Here is a 12,831-nt window from a genome sequence, read left to right as displayed (position 1 = left end):
TTTTCCAGGCCCTCACTTATTATTTTTTTTACTATGCTTTATTTACATCACTTTCTTTACTATGTTTTGCACTACTCACAATCTTTTCTTTTCTTTTCTTTTTTCTTTTCTTCTATTCACCCCTTTGTGGTTTAACTCTGAAGCTCTGGCTGGCCTGGAACTTGCTACATAGACCACTGATCTTGAATTCACAAACATCTGCCTGCCTCTGCTTCTCAGCCAATGTCTAATTTTAATATATATTGTGTTACTTCCCTGCTCAAAACATTTCCATGCCTGCCTGTTTTCTAAAAGATGAAGTCTAGCTCTTAAGGTGATGAACACTGTTCTACTTGCCATTTATACTTTCAGTTGCATACTCTAAGTCTAACTACTACCGAAGGGAAACTTTGATAAGGTCTAGCATATATTTATCATTACGTGTATGTTTTCATATATTGCACGGTAAGCCACGCAGTAACTACCTAGCTAGTAACTGTTAAATGATTTTTTTCTAAATGTATTTCCATCCATTTATCCCATTATGCTCATACAGAACTCACTTCCCCATAGATTCTTTTATTTTTAAAGGATATGAAAGAATAGAAAACCTTTAAAGCTTCACATTTATCCAATTTTTGTTTTACATACAATGAAAGGTAGGACTTGTTTATTTGATCATATGCTGGCTGCTTATGGTTCATTTGCAAGATATTATATGAGACCCCAGATTTAAAAGTTAGTTTCTGCTTTCAAAGGGCTTACACACATTTTTGTAAACAAGCAAGACTGGCGCTTCATTAGTATAGTAGGTGGTATGTTAGTCTGATCATATGATAAGCAAGATAAAGGAAAATTGGTGAAGTAAGTGATTTTAAAATGACATTGGAGCTTCATTCCTGGGTAGAATCTTTAGAGAGAAAAGAAGATGCAGAGGGAGAGTCTTATGCCAACCTGACACGCAATCTAGAATTACCTGAAAGAGGGAACCTTAGTTGAGAAAAATGCCTTCATAAGATCTAGCTGTACAGAGAAGTCAAGGACACCACAAGAAAACCCACAGAATCTACTAACCTGAGTCCACAGGGGCTCACTGACACTGAACTGTCAACCAGGGGACCTGCCTGAGACTGACCTAGGACCTCTGCATATACATATCAGTTGTGTAGCTTGATCTTTTTGTGGGACTCCTAACAGTAGGGGTAGAAGCTGTCTCTGACTCTGTTGCCTGCCTTTGAAACCCTTTCCCCCTAGTGGGCTGCCTCTTCTAGAGGTAACAGCAGAGGAGGTGCCTAGCCTTACTGCAATCTGCCATGGCTGGTTGAGATTCATGGGAGGTCTGCCCTTTTCTGAAGAGACAGGAGAAGTAGATGGGGAGTGGGGTGAAGAGGGGAGGAGGAGGAACTTGGAGGAGAGGAGGGACGGAAAACTGCAGTTGGGATGCGAATAAAATGAAGCAAATTAAGTCCAGCTGTAAGGCATTTTCTTAAGTAGTGATTGATGAGGTAGAGCCCAGCTCATTGTGAGTGGTGCCATCCCTGGGCTGGTAGTAGTCTTGGGTTCTATTATAAAGCAGGCTGAGCAAGCAATGAGGAGCAAGCCAGCAAGCAGTACCACTCCATGCCTCTGCATCAGCTCCTGCCTCCAGGACCCTGCCCTATTTAACTTCCTTTAATAATGAACAGCAATGTGGGAATGTAAGCTGAATAAATCCTTCCTCCCCAACATGATTTTTGATCATGGTGTCTGATTAGAAGCAATAGAAACCCTAACTAAGACAGAGAGGCAGACCCCTGAAAAGGGCCTACTGAAAATGTGAAGGTATGATGGTAAAAGGGAAAGCCTCTTCTGATTTTACAGGATTCTTGCCTGGTCCTCAACATCAATTTTGCTATGCTGTGCTCATACTTACAAAGGCTGTAGTAGTTACTGGCTGTTTGTAGATGTTAGCACAATGATTCCCAGTCCTCCATCTTCCCTTGAGCTCCTAGCACTTTCAAGTTGTTCTTACCTTACTGATGAAAGATCTTAGTGAGGCAAAGACATGCTTCAGTGACACTTCAGATTGTCCATTTTTAAGAAAAGCAAGGTGAATATCGAATACTTTTTTCATTAGTGGGTTGTGACCATCATTATTTAAAAGTTGGCTCTATAAAACATGAAAAAAAAAACCCAGTTTATAGAGGCCTTTAGTTTGTCCCCTCTCCCCTACACACAAAAGAACTGCATCATCAATATCTGCTCATAAAAATGCTGTTAGGACTTTGGAATTTTTTTACAATATTTTCAGTATTTTATTTGAGAATATTCATGTGATCTTCCACTTGAATGGGACATCTCAAAACACCCTACAAACTATATCTAGACTATTGAAAACTCTACCATTTAAAATAACTAAAAATTATTCTTTCAATAGAGAACATCAAAATTCAAACTGAGTATGGGAAGACTTTCTCCTTCCATCCCTCCTCCCTTTCTGTCCGCTTCCTCTTTTCTCTTCTTTTCTTTTTTTTTCTTTATTTTTCTCTTCTCTTCTTTTTTTTTCCTCCTTAAAGTTCTCTCTCTGCAGCTCAGTGGGATCTAGAGCTTGCTCCATACAAAGGCCCGTCTGGTTCACAGTCTGTCCTTTTGCTGGGACTATGAGTATGTCCAGTCATGACTGGCTGGGAGGAATTCTTTTAATTACCTTACACATTCAGAAATTTAAAAACAAATACAAGCCAAGAGGCTTTGTATTTCTCTGGGAGAGTAATAACTAGGAGAAATACCAATTCTTTTAAAAAAACCTTTTGGGGCTGGCGAGATGGCTCAGTGGGTAAGAGCACTGACTGCTCTTCCTAAGGTCCTGAGTTCAGATCCCAGCAACCACATGGTGGCTCACCACTACCCGTAATGAGATCTGATGCCCTCTTCTGGTGTGTCTGAAGACAGGTACAGTGAATTACATGGGAACAAGCAGGGCTGGAGCGAGCAGGGGTGGCAGAGGTCCAGAGTCCAATTCCCAGCAGCTACACACATAATGTCTCATAGCCATCTGTACAGCTACAGTGTATCCATACACATAAAATAAATAAAATAAATCTTTAAAAATATCTTTCTTACTTTTCAAAATGTATTTTATATAAGATATATTTATGCACTGGTGATAAATTGAACCCTCCAGAATACCTTATGAGACCATGAAAACAGATACCACAACTGACTGTTTAAATGTCTCTTGTAAATGGACATTAAAAAACAGTAAACAGTGCAGTTGTACAGAGATATCAGTTGGTTCATGAAATGTGCTTTAAAATAAATTACCAAGGGGCTACAGGAGAAAAATGTCTGTCTGCTATGTGAAGGCCTCCCTGGGAGGTCCCGAGTTTAATCCCCAACACTACAAAAAAAAAAATCAACATAAAAACACTGAGGCTGGAGAGATGGCTCTGTGGGTAAAAGTGATTGGCATGAAAGAAAGCATGTGGAACTTAGTTCAAATTCCCACAAACCATGTAAAATCAATACACAGAAGCAGAAGCATCAGGAGTCCTAGTGTTCCTATGAGAGGCAGGAGGCGGAGACAGAATTTCTGGAAGCTCATGTGCCACCTAGCCTGGAGTACACAGTGGAAAAACAACAGAGACCTTGCGTCAAACAAGGCAAGTATTGACGCCCAATGATATCCTTGACCTCCACACCTGGATCTGCATTCAGACACATGAATGCATATATTCATACACAGTATACAAATGTGTACACAAACACACACACACATACACCGAATTATATAAAATCAAACGTTAGTTAAGTTCTCCAGTTTTGCCTTTTTGACTCTCAAGAAACTAAGCAGGTTATATCAATCCAGCCCACCACACAGAACTAGACAAAACGGTGACAGGCCCATTGATGGCCAGTACCTAGACCCATGGACTTCCATTATAATTGGTGTAGCTATGATTTTGATCCTGCACCAACTAGCTGTGCAATGTAAACTTCCCTGTGGGCCCGAGGCTCCTTATTTTTATGAGAATGATAGTTTATATATGTAAGGCTATTATGAGGACTAAAAGTTAATTCATTATTTGTATTTAGTTTACAGGGATATAATTTGTGTTACCAAAATGCAATCAGTTTTAAGAGTACAATTCTGTTACTGTTACTAGTTTGGCACCAGAACTGAATAATCACAATCCAACTTCACAGCGGATTTTGTAATTTCATAAAGATCATGCGTCCTCTTATGCAATAACCTCCCTTTATCACTCCAGCCTTCAAAAGAAAAGGGGAAGGTAACACAGCGACACAATATGCGATTCGCATGCATGAGGATAGGGTTCAATCCTCAGCACCAAGAATAATAAGTTAATATTTGGAAAGTGCTTAAGAGAGCACTTGAGTTTTACCAAGAAATACACAAATATCTATTAAATACATAAAACGTCTCAGAAAAGCAGGGAGGAATGGAAGTCTAGTCCCGAGACTCAGAGGTCTCACCGACTGACATGATGAGAAATAGATGTGCATGTGTTATTTTAATTAAAACAAATCTAATATTTTGTAAGATCACCTACCACAACTTATTAGTCTACTATTCGATTCTCCTCTGTATAATGTTCTTGAGAAGCATGGGGCATATTTCCATAGTCTACCTGGAAGTCTAAGGCAATTGACTGTATTACAGAAGAGAAGGCGAAAGGCAAAACAAGCAAGCAAGCAAAGAAAAACTGTCCCAAATAATATGAAAATGAAGAGAAACAGGAGGTCTGTTTTCTCCTTTTGGGTTCTACCTTACACTATGCTCATGTAGTTTTTACTTTCTTTTTTTTTTAAAATTTTTTTTTTTATTATATGTAAAGTACACTGTAGCTGTCTTCAGACACTTTTTCTTCTCTTTCACACCACGCTCACTCTGGCCCAAAGACGTATTTATTTATTATATATGTAAGTACATGGTAGCTATCTTCAGACACCCTAGAAGGGGGGGTGTCAGATCTCATTATGGATAGCCACCATGTGGTTGCTGGGATTTGAACTCAGAACCTTCAGAAGAGCAGTCAGTGCTCTTTACCGCTGAGCCATCTCTCCAGCCCCAGTTTTTTTTTTTTTTTTTTTTTTACTTTCAAAGCACTCTCACATCTGCTGTTTTCTTTACCCTTCCACCAAGCATGCAAACTAACTGACTTTCTTTTACAAATCAAAGGGATGATTTGGGTTGAGAGGGAAAAACATCTGAGAAAAACCTGGACATTGATTGTCCTTACAAGGTATCTTATTATAATGGGTATTTTGGCTAACTGATCCTCTCATGATTTCAGGTAAAAATTAGTAGTTATTTTAATAAAAACATGAAAAAAAACCCTCCCTTCTTTCCTTCCCCCACTCCTTACTCCCCCACCTCCTATCTTTGGCTACAGAGCCTTTGCTGACCAGGAACTTGTTATACAGATCAGGCTACCCTCAAATTTGGCACCTCTCCTGCCTCTGTTGCCCAAGTCCTGACTTTATAAGCACGTATCACCATGCCTGGAAGAAAACTGAATCCAAAGACAAACATAAAGCAATAGAATTTAAGAGGCACAGGGGGATTAGGACGTTTTAGTAGGAACACTTCACTTTATTATGGATGACTGAGTTTCAGTGATTTCCCAAGGTTATACCATAGCTAGTCAAACTTGGCTTGTCACCAGTGTTTACTCACCACCCCTGCCAGGTTATTTCAAACTGGAACTATTGTTCCTCAAACTAGCTAGCTATTATAGTTTTTTTTTCTTTCTTGCAATTAACCTTGATCCATTTTAAATTCATCATTACCTTGAAGCACTGGGTGAAAAAGGAGATCGTGTCTAGTACTGTCAGAGACACTTCAGTAGCAGTATTGCCTTCCAGAAGTGCCTGGTGGAAAATGTCTGCTTCTGTCGTGGCAGAACCTAAGGTAAGAAAAGCATATTAAACCATGCCCAACACGGACTTATCTTAACAGCACCAAAAAACTTCCTCCCAAAGCCACAGTGAAACAGTCTTGCCTTCTTAGAAGAATCTCACACCACTGATACCTTACTGAGAGCCGTGGTCTGTCTTAATCACTTCCGGTCACTTTTTTTTTTTCCAGCATTTATTTAGCTGTGCCCTTGTTTGTCTATGAGATCTTAGTAATGAGTTATGGTGATAGAATTAGGAAATCATGTGGGAGGCATCTTCAGCTGTGTTGCCAACAAGGGTGAAAAACTGACAAAGCCATGCAAATTCAGCATCCTATAGTCAGATGTCTTCAATTCTGCCAGTGACAGAATTCCAGGCTTTTATGGGTCAATGGGAGCAGGTTTGTTGCACTTTTACAAAAAAGCAGAAACTTGAAAAATTTGCATCCTCACTGAGCCACCAACCAGGTAGCATACAGCAGCTGATATGAGGCTCCTGACACATATACAGCAGAGGACTGCCTAGTCTGGCCTCAGTCAGAGAAGATGCACCTAACCCTTGAGAGATTTGAGGCCCCAGGGAGTGGGGAGATCTGGTGGGGTGGGGATGGGGGGTGGGAACATCCTCTGGAGACCAGTGGAGGAGGAAGGATGTATGGGAGGAGGAACAGCCAGAGGGCGGACTGGGAGGGGTTAACGACTGGATGATAAAAAAGATTAACAGACAATAAAAAAGAAATTGCAGCCTTAGTCTTTTAGCTCAGCGCCTACCTATGCAGGAGATTTATTAGAAATTATAACTGGGCTTCACAAAGCCATTTTTCTTGTCCTCTTTTCCTGTGACCTTTGGATTTCTGCATGAAAATGAAAGTGTTCTTCCTCTGAGTTTTTTTTTAAAAAATTAATATTTGCTGTCAAAGGGTACTTTCCCTTTATCTAATCCCCTAACAGCCTCAGTGAGGCAAGATTTCTCTTCTTATCCTAGATGCCTTCTCAATGCTTTATCCTCCATAAATATACCTCCAACAACTAGCATTTAGAGCTCATCATTATTATTTGGTGCTACTGGGGATTGCCATAAGGCTTCATGCATGCTAGGCAAGCATACACTCCAGCAGTGAGCTAGGTCCCCAGTATTTTAGCTTTTATTATATTAGACAAGATCAAATTTGCTCAGGATGGCCTTGATCTTGTAAACTTTCTGCCTCACTCTCATAGGTAGCTGGAATTATAGGTCTGAACTAATAATACTAAGCCCAACTAGAGTTGATTCATTTCTATAGTCAGCACAGGACATATATGTCATTAAATGAACAATAATAACTCAATTGAATACTATTTATATGCTATTTTATTAGGATGTTAATACTTTATTAAAATTTAATGGAGCTAAAGAGATGGCTCACTAGTTAAGAGCACTTATTGCTCTTCCAAAGGACTTGGGTTCAAGTCCCAGGACCCACATTGTGACTCACACTCATCTGTAACTCCAGTTTTGGGGAATCTAGCGCCCTCTTCTGGCCTTCACAGGTCCAGGCAAACATGGCACACATACATAGATTCAGGCTAAACATTAAACAAAATAAATAAATCTTAAACAATTAAAAATTAAATTTGACAGACATACCACACACATATACTTGCACCCACACAATGCTCATATCTGTATACACACCACATATATATATACATATTAAATGAAAAAAAAGATTAAATAGCATTAGCAGACAATTTGATATGCCTCTAACCCAAGATGACTTACTGTGATTAAGTGTGAATGAGCTTTCTAAGCTGCTGAGATGTTGAAGCCGAGCCTGCATCACCCCTGATCTGTTTCGAAGAGCTGGCATAGTTTGTGATTTTCGATCTATTCCAAAGTGTTTGGATAGCCAGGCATCATGCACCCTAAAATAAAAATTTAAATCAATAACTTAAATAAAGCTAGGTAGTGATGGTGCATTCTTTTAATCCTGGCACATGGGAGGCAAAGGCAGGTGGATCTCTGTGAGTTCAAGGCCAGTCTGTTTATATTGTGAGTTCCAGAACAGCCAGGGCTACATAGTGAGACCCTGTCTCAAACCCCCACCAATAAAACAAACAAACAAAAAAAACCCAAACAAACAAAAATACAATAACAACAAAAACTGAAGTGCTCCAATAATGTATGTCATTGTTTGGTTCTTTTAAACTAAAATGTGATTTTAGTTGATGTGTTTCCAGATAAATATAATATGCTGCTCAAAGATTCTATCAACTATTGCTTGGATTAAATGAGGTATATTAGAAATGGTGAGCCATCTCTCTAGCCCCTAAATTTTATAACATTTTAATGCGTCTTAAAAAGGGCATATACCATTAGCTAAGGCATTTAGAAAGAGCCTTCTCTCCTTCTCAAAAACACTGGGGCTAAGTAGATAACACTCTAATAATATTCAGGGTTTTATTTTTTTTCAGGAAGTGAGGAAGGAGAATCGAGAAGATAGACACTGAAATAGGATGGGGTTGGCATCAGATATTCAAGAATGAATATCAGTCCAGCTTCTTTCTGGATCACTTACAGCTGGGTCATGTATAAACTCAGGAAGGAGCCCTTTGTCCTCTTCTAACAATGAGGTCAGAGTAACAAAATCTGCATGCTATGGTCTATGGTGCTAAAGATCAGAGCAGCTCACAGTCATAGGGCACGATGGGAGACATTGGAATACATGCCACTTGAGATTTAGTACTAGGCTGTTCCAGAGGCGCAGCAATAAACCACATGCAAGGGCTTCAGTCTGTGGACCTAAGCTTGGCATGGTGTGCTTACACATCCTACAATCACAGTCTTTGAGAAGCCGAGGCAAGAGGATCAAAGTTCAAGGTCCTCCTTGGAGACAGAGCAAGTTCAGGGCAAAGTGAGGCTCTATGAGATCCTAGGACCAAAACCCACACCCAAACAAAACAAAGAAAACAAAGAAACTGCTGTGGATTTTAACTTTGAAAAATAAACTATTTAGTGTGGGAGACACGGCTCCGTGGTTAAAGGTCCTTGCCACCATGCCTAACAACCTGACCCAGATCCCTGTGACATACATGGTGGAAGAACCGAGTCCACAAGCTGTCCTCTGACCTTAACACATTTGCCAGGGCATGCCCATGTGCAAGCATGCACACAATTTTTTAAAAGACTATATTTGGATTCCTTTAATTAGTAGTTCTAATTCACACACACACAGATCCACTCATAATTGGACTAAGCAAGACTTTCTTTGCCCTTGACCATGTGCCTTCAGACATTCCTGATTGCTTTTTTTTTCCCCAGTGTTGGGAACTGAACCCAGGGCTTCACATATCCTACAAAAATACTCAGCTGCTGAGCCATATTCCAAGAACAAACGTATTTTCCATCTTCTTTCCTTTGTGTGTGTGTGTGTGTGTATGTGTGTGTGTGTGTGTGTGTGTGTGTGTGTGTGTGTGTGTGGTTTTGGGAATTGAATCCAGGGCCTTGTGCATGCTAAACAAATGCTGGAGCTCCTCAAACATTTCTTCATAAAGATTTATGAGGCAAAAGTGTAAATAGATAATGTATAATGTATGTCCTAATTACTGTTGAGGGGTTCTATTTACCTCAGTACTTGGGATGTTAACAGACTGCAGGCAAAAGTGACACATTTTACAGCCACCTCTGCCTTTTGATTTTCTGCCTACCCTTATATTTAACCCTTATTTAAGTCCTCCAGAAAACACAAATATCTGCTCAAAGTTTAGGGAGATCTCAGAAGGTAGAAACCTTCTCTATTACTCTAGTCATTACCTCTTTGAAAACATAGTATTCATTTACATTAGTTTTAACTAGGAATTGGGATACACTGAATAAAGCACAGCTGCCTTCACATTAACCTAAAGCCATTATCTTAGGTTTTCCATGCCACTGATGGGATTGCTCTTTGTTGGAAATGAATGAAGAGATAGAATGCTGTGTAGTACCACAGGAATTACCTTGCTATGTTTCTTTTCCCCATATATCGGAAGTGAAACAAACATACTCTAGGAAGGAGAACAACAGCACATTAGTAATATATGGCTACATGGTGCAATCTGACAAGTAATAAGTAGATGATCATATGTTCTAAAGATCAATTTACTCAAATGATATTACAATAACATTCATTTCCACAGATAACTACTTATGGGCTTGCCACATCCCACCTTTCCACTTATATTTGCTATAGTTATACTAGCATTAAAAGTCTCATGTCTTTATATATGAATGTAATAACAGGTTAGAAAACAACTTGCCCATGCAAATTATATTTTGTGCACTTTATTATACTATAGCAAAGGTCTCTAGTCATCATTAACACCAAACCATGTTCCTTAATTATAAAAATAGAGGCAAATGGTATATTTTATACATAGGTATTAAATGTTCTATATTATTAATAATCATAAATATATGAATATAGGAAAAATAATATCCAAATCCCCATATATTCATTATTTCCCAGCTTCACTAGCTGTCATGAACAGTCTTAAGTTCCATGAAAAGCAAGCTAATCTTTCTCCATCCTCCCATTCATCTGGCCTCTTTTCAAGTAAATTCTCACCATCAGTTGTCTTCATTGGTAAATATTTCCCAACATATTTACAGTGCTTACTATAGCTGGGGTGGGGACCATGAAAAAAAGAGGACTTCAGGGACGGTTAGTGAAAGGGAAAAATAGGAACCAAATGCAATAGAAGACAGGCTATGTGAAAGGGAAAATGGAACTAATGGAGAAATGGGGTCAGCGGGAGTGGGAAGGGCTTAAAGGACGGGGCAAGAGAAGGTCAATAGAAATGATTTGTAAGAAAATGCTATAATGAAAATCCCATTATTTTGTAATCTAACTAAAAGTCTAAGAAATACATATTTAGGAGAACCCCCTTGAGATCTTAACTGCTAATCAGCAGATATTTTCTATGATATTTTTAAAAGTTGCATCAACTGGTTATGTATCGATTATCCTCTCTGTATTTTATATGAACATCAGTCGTATCTGTAATGCATATTACTATTTATGTAAACAATTCCTACATTTCATTCCGTGAATAATTTTCCTTTTAGCTTTTGATAATGATAACATAGTAGCTTAGCATATAACACCTTTCATTCACCATAGTTGGTTTCCCCAAGTGTTTTAAAATACAGGTAGATGTGTATTTCTATATAAATCTGTACAGATACATCTGTCTGTTCCTAAACTGAGTATATAGAATTACTCAACTCTAAGAGTTCAACATCAAAATTTTAGCTGTGCATTAATCTAGCATCTGGTCAAAAAAATGACACAAGCCAGCTGATACCATTCTAGTTTCCTAGTTTTCAAGGCCATAGTAAGATTCCCACTCACCTGGAAGACAGTCTATTACTAGACAAGAGGTTTTCTATGGGTTCACAAGTATTCTACCTCCTTCCTTTTATCACTGGGTGAAGACTGCTAGAGTCTAGATTACTAAAAGTAATTTAATTTTCTACAATAATAGCAAATGAACTGTTGAAAACAGAAAAACAGTAACATCTAATTTCTTTCAACCAACTTTTCTCAAGCAAGTGAACTGTTTAGGAAAATACTGTAACTTACTCTAGAAGTACAAGAATGTTTATGAGCTCCTGGGGAGACACTTTATTCCAGTAAGTCAAGAGAGTATCTGAAAATAGGAGAAAGAAAGTGTTAGATCTGAGAACAAAGAGCCATCACCACATACTTTATCCCTATATTTGTCTTCCCACTGCCCACACCCACACATTCAATCTTTTTAAAGACAGGATGATAGATATTCCAGGCTGACATCAAATCCACTATGTTGCTGTATGTGATTCCTAATCCTCCTGCCTCCACCTCCACCTATAAGCCCACCATAAGTTGTGGGCTTATAGGCTTGCACTACCAAGGGGTCTTCTCCTTTCTTTAGGCAGGGTTTTTACAGAGGACGAGGCTGGTCTTAAACATGTGCTCAGACTTTCTGCTTCCTGCCTTACCTCCTGAGTGCTAGCATTACAAATGTGTCTCATTACACTGCACTCAAAAGAATACACATGCATATTTTTTTCATATTGATTTCAAATGAACCATATAATCTTTATCTCAGGTCCTAATCTTTTTATTTACTTTATAAATGTTGTTTTCGATGGTTAGTTCTAATCTTTCTATCATAGCTGAAGACAAAATAAGGAAATTTTTGTTTATCTTTTTTATACCCAAGGCTTAGCCAACTATAAAATTTCACAAACAGTGGTAGGTTTATGGGCAGTTTTCTAGAGAGTCAGGTGCTTTTATCTGCTACTTGAAGGGTTCTGTTAAGCAAAACATTTAAGAATTTAGAGAAAGATTATCATCTTCCATTTTCCTCTTTGGATAATAAGGCTGATGATGGTGTATTTATGTGTCCAATTATTTCAGACAGAAGAATGTCTTAAACCTATCCATGCAAGTTTCTTTAACACATTTCTTTAATTTTTCCAATATACCTTATATTACCTACCTACCTACCTACCTACCTACTACCTACCTACCTACAGGGGGTTATTTATTTGTTTTAGACAGGGGTCTCATAGTCTAGGTTGACCTTGAATTTCTGATCCTCTTGCCTCTCTTTTCCAAGTGCTGAGATAAAGGGAACATACCACTTTGCCCAGCTCTGGCAATTAAAAAAAAAAAAGTAAAAATAAAAAAGAAAAATTATTAAATTTTTGTCAGAATGTAGCTTTCTTTTTTATACTCCTCTTATATACCTAACAGTATTGCATATCCTATTGTAAATGACAAAATATTTTGTTATAAAAAGTAGAAAAACTACTCTCTTTTCACCTAAGCAACAGCCTTAGGTAGACAAGGACTGAGGAGACAATGCCAACCTTATGATTGAGTGAGGTAGGATGAATGGGGTTTTGATGTTGCTTCTCCCATTTTTTTAATACAGTTTTTTTTTT

General features: G+C 38.4%; 1 protein-coding gene across 1 annotated transcript in view; it reads right to left on the bottom strand.

Moving 5' to 3' along the window:
• The window catches only part of Dock11 (dedicator of cytokinesis 11), a 136,086-nt gene that overhangs the window by 36,396 nt on the left and 86,859 nt on the right, over positions 1–12,831 (bottom strand). Inside the window, exons 37-41 of the mRNA XM_031372386.1 lie at positions 11,483–11,549; positions 9,858–9,905; positions 7,642–7,784; positions 5,773–5,888; positions 1,991–2,128 (exon numbers count right to left, since the gene is read on the bottom strand). Of these exons, the coding sequence (XP_031228246.1) occupies positions 1,991–2,128; positions 5,773–5,888; positions 7,642–7,784; positions 9,858–9,905; positions 11,483–11,549 (512 nt within the window). The remainder of the gene's footprint in view (positions 1–1,990; positions 2,129–5,772; positions 5,889–7,641; positions 7,785–9,857; positions 9,906–11,482; positions 11,550–12,831) is intronic.

This window comes from Mastomys coucha, chromosome X (assembly GCF_008632895.1).
Source record: "Mastomys coucha isolate ucsf_1 chromosome X, UCSF_Mcou_1, whole genome shotgun sequence".
Classification (NCBI taxonomy): domain Eukaryota; kingdom Metazoa; phylum Chordata; class Mammalia; order Rodentia; family Muridae; genus Mastomys; species Mastomys coucha.
This window is presented reverse-complemented; position numbering and strand designations above follow the sequence as displayed.